At 38.5% G+C, this 13338-nt stretch overlaps 1 protein-coding gene across 1 annotated transcript in view; it reads right to left on the bottom strand.

The window, feature by feature from the left end:
* The window catches only part of LOC124794941 (probable asparagine--tRNA ligase, mitochondrial), an 83964-nt gene extending 70627 nt beyond the window's left edge, over window positions 1–13337 (bottom strand). The window contains exons 1-2 of the mRNA XM_047258655.1: window positions 13142–13337; window positions 12469–13040 (exon numbers count right to left, since the gene is read on the bottom strand). Of these exons, the coding sequence (XP_047114611.1) occupies window positions 12469–13040; window positions 13142–13285 (716 nt within the window). The 5' untranslated portion in view covers window positions 13286–13337. The remainder of the gene's footprint in view (window positions 1–12468; window positions 13041–13141) is intronic.
* Between the last annotated feature and the right edge of the window lies 1 nt (window position 13338).

Below are 13338 nucleotides of genomic sequence, written 5' to 3'. Positions count from 1 at the left end.
ACGGACCTTGATCAAGCGTGACTTCCTTTTAACTGTACGGTATATGTTATATTGCATTTAGGAACTTTCGGGTGATTGAACATGTATCAATAATTACGGATTTCTGTAGTTGTATATATACCCCCCCCCCCCCCCCATGAACAATGGACCTTGCCGTTGGTGGGAAGGCTTGCGTGCCTCAGCGATACAGGTAGCCGTACCGTAGGTACAACCACAACGGAGGGGTATCTGTTGAGAGGCCAGACAAACGTGTGGTTCCTGCAGAGGGGCAGCAGCCTTTTCAGTAGTTGCAAGGGCAACAGTCTGGATGACTGACTGATCTGGCCTTGCAACAATAACCAAAACGGCCTTGCTGTGCTGGTACTGCGAACGGTTGAAAGCAAAGGGAAACTAAGGCCGTAATTTTTCCTGAGGGCATGCAGCTTTACTGTATGATTAAATGATGATGGCGTCCTTTTGGGTAAAATATTCCGGAGGTAAAATAGTCCCCCATTCGGATCTCCGGGCGGGGACTACTCAAGAGGATGTCGTTATCAGGAGAAAGGAAACTGGCGTTCTACGGATCGGAGCGTGGAATGTCAGATCCCTTAATCGGGCAGGTAGGTTAGAAAATTTAAAAAGGGAAATGGATAGGTTAAAGTTAGATATAGTGGGAATTAGTGAAGTTCGGTGGCAGGAGGAACGAGACTTTTCGTCAGGTAAATACAGGGTTGTAAATACAAAATCAAATAGGGGTAATGCAGGAGTAGGTTTAATAATGAACAGGAAAATAGGAATGCGGGTAAGCTACTACAAACAGCATAGTGAACGCATTATTGTGGCCAAGATAGATACGAAGCCCATGCCTACTACAGTAGTACAAGTTTATATGCCAACTAGCTCTGCAGATGACGAAGAAATTGAAGAAATGTATGATGATATAAAAGAAATTATTCAGATAGTGAAGGGAGACGAAAATTTAATAGTCATGGGTGACTGGAATTCGAGTGTAGGAAAAGAGAGAGAAGGAAACGTAGTAGGTGAATATGGATTGGGGCTAAGAAATGAAAGAGGAAGCCGCCTTGTAGAATTTTGCACAGAGCATAACTTAATCATAGCTAACACTTGGTTCAAAAATCATAAAAGAAGGTTGTATACCTGGAAGAATCCTGGAGATACTAATAGGTATCAGATAGATTATATAATGGTAAGACAGAGATTTAGGAACCAGGTTTTAAATTGTAAGACATGTCCAGGGGCAGATGCGGACTCTGACCACAATCTATTGGTTCTGAACTGTAGATTAAAACTGAAGAAACTGCAAAAAGGTGGGAATTTAAGGAGATGGGACCTGGATAAACTGAAAGAACCAGAGGTTGTACAGAGTTTCAGGGAGAGCATAAGGGAACAATTGACAGGAATGGGGGGAAGAAATACAGTAGAAGAAGAATGGGTAGCTTTGAGGGATGAAGTAGTGAAGGCAGCACAGGATCAAGTAGGTAAAAAGACGAGGGCTAGTAGAAAACCTTGGGTAACAGAAGAAATATTGAATTTAATTGATGAAAGGAGAAAATATAAAAATGCAGTAAATGAAGCAGGCAAAAAGGAATACAAACGTCTCAAAAATGAGATCAACAGGAAGTGCAAAATGGCTCAGCAGGTACGGCTAGAGGACAAATGTAAGGATGTGAGGGCTTATCTCACTAGGGGTAAGACAGATACTGCCTACAGGAAAATTAAAGAGACCTTTGGAGATAAGAGAACCACTTGTGTGAACATCAAGAGCTCAGATGGAAACCCAGTTCTAAGCAAAGAAGGGAAAGCAGAAAGGTGGAAGGAGTATATAGAGGGTCTATACAAGGGCGATGTACTTGAGGACAATATTATGGAAATGGAAGAGGATGTAGATGAAGATGAAATGGGAGATACGATACTGCGTGAAGAGTTTGACAGAGCACTGAAAGACCTGAGTCGAAACAAGGCCCCCGGAGTAGACAACATTCCATTGGAACTACTGACGGCCTTGGGAGAGCCAGTCCTGACAAAACTCTACCATCTGGTGAGCAAGACGTATGAAACAGGCGAAATACCCTCAGACTTCAAGAAGAATATAATAATTCCAATCCCAAAGAAAGCACGTGTTGACAGATGTGAAAATTACCGAACAATCAGTTTAATAAGCCACAGCTGCAAAATACTAACACAAATTCTTTCCATACGAATGGAAAAACTAGTAGAAGCCGACCTCGGGGAAGAACAGTTTGGATCCCGTAGAAATACTGGAACACGTGAGGCAATACTGACCTTACAACTTATCTTAGAACAAAGATTAAGGAAAGGAAAACCTCCGTTTCTAGCATTTGTAGACTTAGAGAAAGCTTTTGACAATGTTGACTGGAATACTCTCTTTCAAATTCTAAAATACAGGGAGCGAAAGGCTATTTACAATTTGTACAGAAACCAGATGGCAGTTATAAGACTCGAGGGACATGAAAGGGAAGCAGTGGTTGGGAAGGGAGTAAGGCAGGGTTGTAGCCTCTCCCCGATGTTATTCAATCTGTATATTGAGCAAGCAGTAAAGGAAACAAAAGAAAAATTCGGAGTAGGTATTAAAACCCATGGAGCAGAAATAAAAACTTTGAGGTTCGCCGATGACATTGTAATGCTGTCAGAGACAGCAAAGGACTTGGAAGAGCAGTTGAACGGAATGGATGGTGTCTTGAAGGGAGGATATAAGATGAGCATCAACAAAAGCAAAATGAGGCTAATGGAATGTAGTCGAATTAACTCGGGTGATGTTGAGGGTATTAGATTAGGAAATGAGACACTTAAAGTAGTAAAGGAGTTTTGTTATTTGGGGAGCAAAATAACTGATGATGGTCAAAGTAGAGAGGATATAAAATGTAGACTGGCAATGGCAAGGAAATTGTTTCTGAAGAAGAGAAATTGGTTAACATCGAGTATAGCTTTAAGTGTCAGGAAGTCGTTTCTGAAAGTATTTGTATGGAGTGTAGCCATGTATGGAAGTGAAACATGGACGGTAAATAGTTCGGACAAGAAGAGAATAGAAGCTTTCGAAATGTGGTGCTACAGGAGAATGCTGACGATTAGATGGGTTGATCACATAACTAATGACGAAGTACTGAATAGGATTGGGGAGAAGAGAAGTTTGTGGCACAACTTGACTAGAAGAAGGGATCGGTTGGTAGGTCATGTTCTGAGGCATCAAGGGATCACCAATTTAGTATTGGAGGACAGCGTGGAGGGTAAAAATCGTAGGGGGAGACCAAGAGATGAATACACTAAGCAGATTCAGAAGGATGTAGGTTGCAGTAGGTACTGGGGGATGAAGAAGCTTGCACAGGATAGAGTAGCGTGGAGAGCTGCATCAAACCAGTCTCAGGACTGAAGACCACAACAACAAAATCATATATACTTTTGGATGTAGCTGTACTGGTGGATATTGTGAGGTATGACTCCTGTAATTGGTAGTATAATTGGTATAATGTCAACTTTATCCTGATGCCACATGTCCTTGACTTCCTCAGCCAGTTGGATGTATTTTTCAATTTTTTCTCCTGTTTTCTTTTGTATATTTGTAGTATTGGGTATGGATATTTCGATTAGTTGTCTTAATTTCTTCTTTTTATTGGTGAGTATGATGTCAGCTTTATCTGTTATAATGGTTCTATTCCAGTATAATTTGTATTCATCATTCTCCAGTACATTTTGTGGTGCATACTTGTATGTGGGAACGTGTTGTTTTATAAGTTTATGTTGTAAGGCAAGATGTTGATGTATTATTTTTGCTGCATCGTCACGTCTTCTGGGGTATTCTGTGTTTGCTAGTATTGTACATCCGCTTGTGATGTGATCTACTGTTTCTATTTGTTGTTTGCAAAGTCTGCATTTATCTGTTGTGGTATTGGGATCTTTAATAATATACTTGCTGTAATATCTGGTGTTTATTGTTTGATCCTGTATTGCAATCATGAATCCTTCCGTCTCACTGTATATATTGCCTTTTCTTAGCCATGTGTTGGATGCATCTTGATCGACGTACAGCTGTGTTAGATGATACGGGTGCTTGCCATGTAATGTTTTCTTTTTCCAATTTACTTTCTTCGTGTCTGTTGATGTTATGTGATCTAGCGGGTTGTAGAAGTGGTTATGAAATTGCAGTGGTGTAGCCGATGTATTTATGTGAGTGATTGCTTTGTGTATTTTGCTAGTTTCTGCTCATTCTATAAAGAATTTTCTTAAATTGTCTACCTGTCCATAATGTAGGTTGTTTAAGTCGATAAATCCCCTTCCTCCTTCCTTTCTGCTTAATGTGAATCTTTCTGTTGCTGAATGTATGTGATGTATTCTATATTTGTGGCATTGTGATCGTGTAAGTGCATTGAGTGCCTCTAGGTCTGTGTTACTCCATTCCACTACTCCAAATGAGTAGGTCAATATTGGTATAGCATAAGTATTTATAGTTTTTGTCTTCTTTCTTGCTGTTAATTCTGTTTTCAGTATTTGTGTTAGTCTTTGTCTATATTTTTCTTTTAGTTTTTCTTTAATATTTGTATTATCTATTCCTATTTTTTGTCTGTATCCTAGATATTTATAGGCATCTGTTTTTTCCATCGCTTCTATGCAGTCGCTGTGGTTATCCAATACGTAATCTTCTTGTTTAGTGTGTTTTCCCTTGACTATGCTATTTTTCTTACATTTGTCTGTTCCAAAAGCCATATTTATATCATTGCTGAATACTTCTGTTATCTTTAGTAATTGGTTGAGTTGTTGATTTGTTGCTGCCAGTAGTTTTAGATCATCCATGTATAGCAAATGTGTGATTTTGTGTTGGTATGTTCCAGTAATATTGTATCCATAATTTGTATTATTTAGCATGTTGGATAATGGGTTCAGTGCAAGGCAGAACCAGAAAGGACTTAATGAGTCTCCTTGGTATATTCCACACTTAATCTGTATTGGCTGTGATGTGATATTATTTGAATTTGTTTGGATATTAAGTGTGGTTTTCCAATTTTTCATTACTATGTTTAGAAACTGTATCAATTTAGGATCTACTTTGTATATTTCCAATATTTGTAGTAACCATGAGTGGGGTACACTATCAAAAGCTCTTTGGTAATCAATGTATGCGTAGTGTAGTGACCTTTGTTTCGTTTTAGCTTGATATGTCACCTCTGCATCTATTATCAGTTGCTCTTTACATCCTCGTGCTCCTTTGCAACAGCCGTTTTGTTCTTCATTTATAATTTTGTTCTGTGTTGTATGTGTCATTAATTTCTGTGTAATGACTGAAGTTAATATTTTGTATATTGTGGTAGGCATGTTATGGGGCGATATTTAGCTGGGTTTGCTGTGTCTGCTTGATCTTCTTTAGGTTTCAGATAAGTTATTCCATGTGTAAGTGTATCAGGGAATGTGTATGGGTCTGCAATGTAACTGTTAAATAATTTAGTTAGATGTGAATGTGTTGAGGTTAACTTCTTTAGCCAGAAATTTGGTATTTTATCTTTTCCAGGGGCTTTCCAATTGTGCGTAGAATTAATTGCTTGGCTGACTTCATGTTGCAAAATTATCACTTCAGGCATTTGTGGTATCATCTTGTATGTGTCTGTTTCTGCTTGTATCCACCGCACATGCCTGTTATGTTGTACCGGGTTTGACCATATGTTGCTCCAGAAGTGTTCCATGTCTGTTATGCTTGGTGGATTGTCTATTTTAATGTGTGTGTTATCTATTGTCTGGTAAAATTTCTTTTGGTTTGTGTTGAATGTTTGGTTTTGTTTCCTTCTATTTTCACTTTTTTTGTATCTTCTAAATCGTTTGGCCAATGCTTGTAATTTCTGCTTCTTTTCATCTAATTGCTCTATCACTTCTTGTTGTGGGATTTTACCTAACCTTTTTCGTTTTTTTTTTTTTCTGACATTTCATTTCTTATAAATTGTGTTAGCTGTCCAATGTCTTTTCTCAGTTTTTCTATTCTGATCTGTAGCCTGTGCTGCCATGCTGGTTTTGTGGGTTTCTTCTGTGTGTTGGTTGGTTCTGATCTCTGCCTAGTGTGTATATTTAGTGTAGTGAGTGCTCCTATATAAACCAGTAGTTATAGCTCTTCCATAGTTGTGTTCTCATTTATTTTGTTGTGTATGATTGTGTTGATAGTTTTTATTGTTGTTCCGACTTGTGGGTTATTTGGCGGTCTATGCAAGAATGGTCTAATGTCTGTATTTGTGTCTTTGTATTCTATATATGTCAGCTGAAATTTCTCTTCTATATCTAACGTGTGTGTCACTTTGTGTTCTATTTGTGCTTGTTCTGGTGGCTGTCTTAAGATTAAGATTATTATTATTATTATTATTATTATTATTATTATTATTACTAACAAAGTTAAATAAAATAGGGGGAGTTTGTGTTCTAATGGAGTTTCACTGCACAAGGATGTTGGGAATGTAAGAATGTGCTGGAGGGAAGTTCCAGTCTCAAAAGTTTAGGGAAACTTGGATTGGGTGAAAAGATTCAAGTAGCTGGAGTGATTTAGGAGACACTCAAGTCAGTTCAGTAACTGGGTACAGTATGTCTCTGAGACACATAGCTCTTGTATGGCCATTCATGGACTCAATAAGTATACTGGCAGTCACTGCTACATACACTGCTGCACAGGAGACACACGCTAATTGGTTAATAACATGTATGGCTTTGGAAGTTGCTCTGCATTTGACATGATATGTTTTAGCAGTGGTGGGACTGAAATAGGCAGAGGGTGAGTGCAAAGAAGTAGGTTTTATAACTAAAACAACTTCAGGGGTGGAGATAGGCACAGAAAAGAGCTGTCAGCTCCAATTATCTAGCCCTTCAACGTATTCTAGCAGCTTGACAATCTCATGGACATAACTTCTATTATCATACAAATTCCATTTTCCCTTCTCTTTTCTTCTTTGTCTTTTTTGGGTTCTGTACCCCAGTCAATCAAAACGGAACCCCTATAGGATTACTCTGTTGTCCATCTGTCTGCTTGTCTGTTCAAGTGTCTGTCTCACTATTCAAAACCGTTTCTCTCTCAGGAATGGGTAGACTTCTCCAGCTGAAATTTATGTCACGCGCGAAGGTCTGTAGCCCCTTGGCGGAGTAGAAAATGTAAGTTTCTAAGTCAATGCAGTCAAAAGGTATGGCCATTTATGTCACATATTTTGATACTCATGATCTCGTTCACTGAAACCTATAGGGTACTACCATTAACCTAGAATCATTATATCCAGCAAAAAGCAAGGTTTCACAGTACAAGCAAATGAAAAATTCCAAGAACTGTTAATTTGTATCTATACACAAAAAAATTGTCATTCGTTATCAGACTGTCTGTCTGCCCTTCTGTTATGACCCCTTTTCCTCAGGAATGGGTAGACATGATCTTGCCTGTATCATATCAGACACAGGCAACAATCAGTGAGATTTTTTATTCCCTTGGTGACTGAACTATCTATATACATCACTAAATTTGTATGCAACCTTCGCGAATCCTACTAGCACTTATCTGGATTTTTTCATTATTATTATTATTATTATTATTATTACTGTTCATTTCATCATATTCTTTATTTATTATTACTTATTTAATTATATTCTTTATTGTTACTCCTTTTTTAACTTTGCTGTTTTGGTCATCAACTCTAAGGTTGCTTTGTTGCTATTCTCCATTATTGTTGCTTTCCAGCTACCCTGCTCACTTCAGGAGCACTTTGTCATCATTGGGGATTGGAATGCGGTTGTAGGGGAAGGAATAGGAGAAAGTACTATGGGAGAAAATTGCCTTTGCAGTAGGAATGAGAGAGGAGAAAGACTAACCGAGTGCTGCAATAAATTTCAGATGGTAATAGCGAGTAATCTGTTCAAAAATCACAAGAGACGGAGGTATATTTGGAAAGATTGGGGGACACTGGAAACTTCCAGATGGATTGCATCACATTAGACAGAGATTCCAAAATAAGATAATGGATCATAAGATGTACCTATGTGCAGGTATACTCTCAGGTCACAATTTAGTAATGATGAAGTATAGACTGAAATTCAAGAGAATTGTCCAAAAGAATCAGTGTGAATGGAAGTGGGATATTGAACTACTGAGGAATGATGAGGCATGTTTGAAGTTTGCTAAGGACATGGATACTGCAATAAGGAGTGGGAATCTCTAAAAACGGCAATCACAGATGTTGGACAGACAAACATAAGTGTAAGGAAGGAAACTGGGTAATAGGTGAAATACTTCAATTGATCAGTGACAGAATGCAGTACAAAAACGTAGGGGGAAAGGCAGGAATAAAGTAATATAAATCCTTTAGGAGTGAAGTAAATAACAAAGGCAGGGCAGTTGAGGTGAAATGGCTGCAGGAAAGATGTGAAGAAATCGAAAAAATGGATGATCTTTTGGAGGACTGATTCAGCATATAGAAAATTCAAAGCAACCTTCAGGGAAATTAAAAGCTAGGTTGGTAACACTAAGAGTGCAATGAGAATTTCACTTTAAAATGCAGGAGAGAGAGCAGATAGGTGAGGGGGAGCACTTGCCTGATGACATGTGAGAAGTAGTAGTTTGAGTCAATATGAGTGATACAGGGGATCCTGTATTAGAGTCAGAATTTAAAACAGTTCTGGAAGACTTGAGTTCAAATAAGGAAGAATGAATAGATAACATTCCATCAGAATTCCAAAAATCATTGGGGGAAGTGGCAAACAAATGACTATTCAAGTTGGTGAGTAGAATCTATGAGACAGGCAACTTAGCATCAGACTTTCAGAAAATATTACCCACACAGTTCTGAGAATAGCAAGGGCAGATATGTGCAAAAACTATCGCACAATCAGCTTAACAGCTCACGCAGCCAAGTTGCTGACAAGAGTAATATACAGAAGAACAGTAGAGAAAATTGAGGATTTGTTAGATGATTATCAGTTTGGCGTTAGGAAAAGCAAAGTCGTCAGAGAGGCAGTTCTCACTTTGCACTTGATAATGGAAGCTAGCTTAAAGAAAAACCAAGACAATCTTATAGCACTGAGACACAATGGGATTGTCAACCCAGACAAAGCATTCATCAACGTAAAACGGTGCAAATGTTCAAAATTCTGAGAAAAACAGGAGTAAGCTACAGAGAAAGATCAGTAATACACAATATGTACTAGAACCAATAGGGAACAAAAGATTGGAAGGTAAAGAACAAAGTGCTTGATTTAAAAAGGGATTAGTCTTTTGCCCCTACTGTTCAATACATAGGCCTGCATCAAAGAAGCAATGACAGAGCTAAAAGAAAGGTTCAAGAGTGGAATTATAATTAAGGATGAAAGGATATCAATGATACAATTTACTGATGACATTACAGGATCTGCTGGATAGAGCAAACAGTCTAATGACCACAGAATGTGGATTTAGAGTAAACAGGTAAAAGACAAAGGTTACAAGATGTGTCAGAAATGACAATAGCAAGAAATTCAACATCAAAATTGGGGATCAAAAATTTAAGAAATTGTGCTATCTTGGATGAAGCAAGGATGACATAAAAAGCAGATTAGCATGGGCAAAGAGGGCATTTTTGACCATAAGAAGTCTACTTGTATCAAACATGGGCCCTGATCTGAGGAAGAAACTTCTGAGAATATACATTTGGAGCACAGCACTGTATGGTAATGAATCACAGATAGTATGAAAACTATATATAAAACAAAGATGAGGTGACTTACCGAACAAAAGCGCTGGCAGGTCGATAGACACACAAACAAACACAAACATACACACAAAATTCAAGCTTTCGCAACAAACTGTTGCCTCATCAGGAAAGAGGGAAGGAGAGGGGAAGACGAAAGGAAGTGGGTTTTAAGGGAGAGGGTAAGGAGTCATTCCAATCCCGGGAGCGGAAAGACTTACCTTAGGGGGAAAAAAGGACAGGTATACACTCGCACACACGCACATATCCATCCACACATACAGACACAAGCAGACGCACACATATCCATCCACACATACAGACACAAGCAGACGCTTGTGTCTGTACGTGTGGATGGATATGTGCGTGTGTGCGAGTGTATACCTGTCCTTTTTTCCCCCTAAGGTAAGTCTTTCCGCTCCCGGGATTGGAATGACTCCTTACCCTCTCCCTTAAAACCCACTTCCTTTCGTCTTCCCCTCTCCTTCCCTCTTTCCTGATGAGGCAACAGTTTGTTGCGAAAGCTTGAATTTTGTGTGTATGTTTGTGTTTGTTTGTGTGTCTATCGACCTGCCAGCGCATTTGTTCGGTAAGTCACCTCATCTTTGTTTTATATATAATTTTTCCCACGTGGAATGTTTCCTTCCATTATATAGTATGAAAACTGGTACACAACACAATTAAAGCCTTTGAGATGTGGTGTTATTGAAGAATATTGAAATCAGATGAAATGATAGGGAATGAGATTCACCACAGAAGGAACATACTGGACAGGAGGAACATACTGACAAGAAGGGCTAGGATGATAGGGCATGCGTTAAGGTATCAGGGAATGACCACTAAGGTACTAGAGGGTACGAATTATGAGAGATCTGAATACTTTAAATGAATAATTGAGCACATAGGGTGCAAGTGCTACTTTGGGGATGAAGAGGTTAGCACAGGAGAGGAATTCGTGGTGGACTGCATCAAACAAGCCTGAAGACTAAATTAAAAAAAAAAAAAAAAACCCACAACCAACTTCCTGACAGAATACCACGTGTCTACTGCCGACAATCCACATATGCTAGTCCCTGGTCTGAGCTACGATAACTTTAGTCGTTCCCACACCTTTTCCACAACACAACTTTTCACACATTTAGCAATTACATCGAATAACAGTGGGAATTTACTCATGATTAGCACGTCTTCCACCACTGTGACATCCAGGGAGCTACTCATGAACTTTGTTGTAATATCCATAATTAACAAAAATATGTAATAATATCCACCACTAACAAAAAATATAAAATTAAATCAGATGATTATTCAATACAGACTGTTGGCCCTGACCAGTGACATAGGAAACATGGAACAAATACCATCGACAAATAGCAACTACAACACGATATCAGTAGCAAAATTTTTAAATGGAATAAGCTACAGATCAGTCTGTCACCAAAACTAGTTCTTTTCAGTTGTATAGTCCTTGTATTTGACAGCTCGGAACCAAACTGTCACCATTCAGTGTAATCTATACCTTGCACTAGGCTAGAGATCAGTCTGTCACCATAATGAGGGTGTTTCCTCCTCCACCCCCCCCCCCCCCATACACACACACATTCATTGCCTTCACCAACCAACAGTAAAACTTGGGCAAAGAGGAATATTTAATATGAGTTGTCAGCTTTGAAAACTGACAAAGTTAATGGTTGCTGTGCTGTCACCTTTTGGTGTGTATACTCACAATTTTGTTATCAGTTGATGAAACCAACAAATGTGCAAGCAAAGAAAAGTGGGTGTGGTGAGACTGATCTGCAGCTTAGCCTGATGATGTCTAGGTTAGGTTGGAGGTGGCAGTTTGGTTGTGAGTTGGCAAATCCAATGAATGTGAGAGTTAAAAAATCTAGTTGCAGTGAAAGACTGTTATGTAGCTTCGACCACTTGAAAAAAGTGCTACTGACATCACATTATAGTTGCCACATTGTTTACGGCATTTATTGCAGGTTTCCTATGCCACAGGCCAAAGCCTTTGACTCATATTGAATACTCCTATTTATCCCAAAACTGTGAATATATAAAATATGAATCGCATCAGCCATTAACATTACATCACTGATCAAAGCTGACAATTCGTAGCACAGTATTTCTCTTGATCCATCACATCTCCAACACACACAACAAACTGCCCGAATAGTTCCAAACCTAAAAGCGAGTCTATTGTCCATAACTGCCAACATCAAAATATTTCACTAACAGATCAGGGGGAGAGAGTAATTTTTGTTCTGTGATGATACAATTAATAAGATTATACTAGATTTCCCATTCTCTAATTTTAATATCCTAATACAGTACTGACAATGCAATGCTGGGATGCTGATTCATTTCAAACAGCAGAAACAAAGCACACTGGGTAATGTACATACACTTTACCAGGGCCAGTGACAAGGTGGAGTGATGTCTGAACAATGAAGACATACCCTCTGCCAAGCATCTCATGGTGGTTTGCAGGATATAAATGTAGATGTAAAACAAATTTTATTATATTCTCTGTGTTGTTTACATTTTCTGTCTACAGTATCTGTACATGAATGTTGTTATGCTTAGTAACTGCAGGTAAGTTAGTGTTTTCTATATGAAGTCATGACAAAGACAAGATCATATCTTCCCAAAATATGTGCTAAACAAATACAATACTAATGAACTCCATTGTGAAATGAATAAGAATAGACATTTTGTTCTGAACATAAACAAGTCAAATCAGAAATATATACATGTGTATAACTAATGCAATTGTGCTTACCTTAGTACAGCTTCCAAATGTAGCTGTCCTGAAACTGTAAGAAATACTTTAGAACCGAAATATGCTTCTTCTTCACTGCCTCCTGACTTTGACATTTCTTCACGTAACGTTTTGCTTTCAGGCATTACAAGAAAGACTTCTCCTGCACCTTCACAGTCATTAGCTGTTAATATTGGAGTGTGAATATAAAGAAAACCAAGTTTATTGAAATATTTGTGTACAGTATGTGACACAGCTCCTCGCATCCGCAGAAGAGCACCAAAAGTAGTTGTTCTTGACCTTAAATGCAAAAACTGACGCACATAATCTGGTGGATATGATTTCCTGGCTGCGAATGGATAACCATCTGTGAAAACACAAGGCCCGATTACTTGAATGTGACTCGCCGACAGTTCCAAATCACCTTTACTATTTGTTTTAAGTAATCCAGATGCTCTCACTGACGCTCCAAATGCCAGTTGATTTGGTTTGTCGCGGGTTGGAATCAAAATCTGCAATCTTTTTACACAAGAGCCATCATTAATATCGACAAATGTCAAGTCCTTCATCTTCCTCAGGCCCTTTACCCATCCCTAAAATTATATCACAAAATTACACAAGCGTCTCAATGGTCATCAAATAGCTATTTTTTTATATTTTTATTTAGTTTATAGGTTATAAGTTTATATGTTACCTGGACTGTCACACTAGAATCAACGGGTTTTGATGTTAAGACATCTGATATGCGTGATATGTGATGAATATAGTTCTTCACAACATTGCTACAGGCACCTGTTTGATACACGCGCCCCAAATAATTAAACAACAATACTGACATTGCCGGCTTTGCGAAACAAAGACGAATCGATAGTAAACAGATGACAGATTGCA

This window comes from Schistocerca piceifrons, chromosome 4 (assembly GCF_021461385.2).
Source record: "Schistocerca piceifrons isolate TAMUIC-IGC-003096 chromosome 4, iqSchPice1.1, whole genome shotgun sequence".
In the NCBI taxonomy this organism is placed as follows: Eukaryota; Metazoa; Arthropoda; class Insecta; order Orthoptera; family Acrididae; genus Schistocerca; species Schistocerca piceifrons.
Note: the sequence above shows the minus strand (reverse complement) of the source record. Positions and strands in the feature narration are given on the sequence as shown.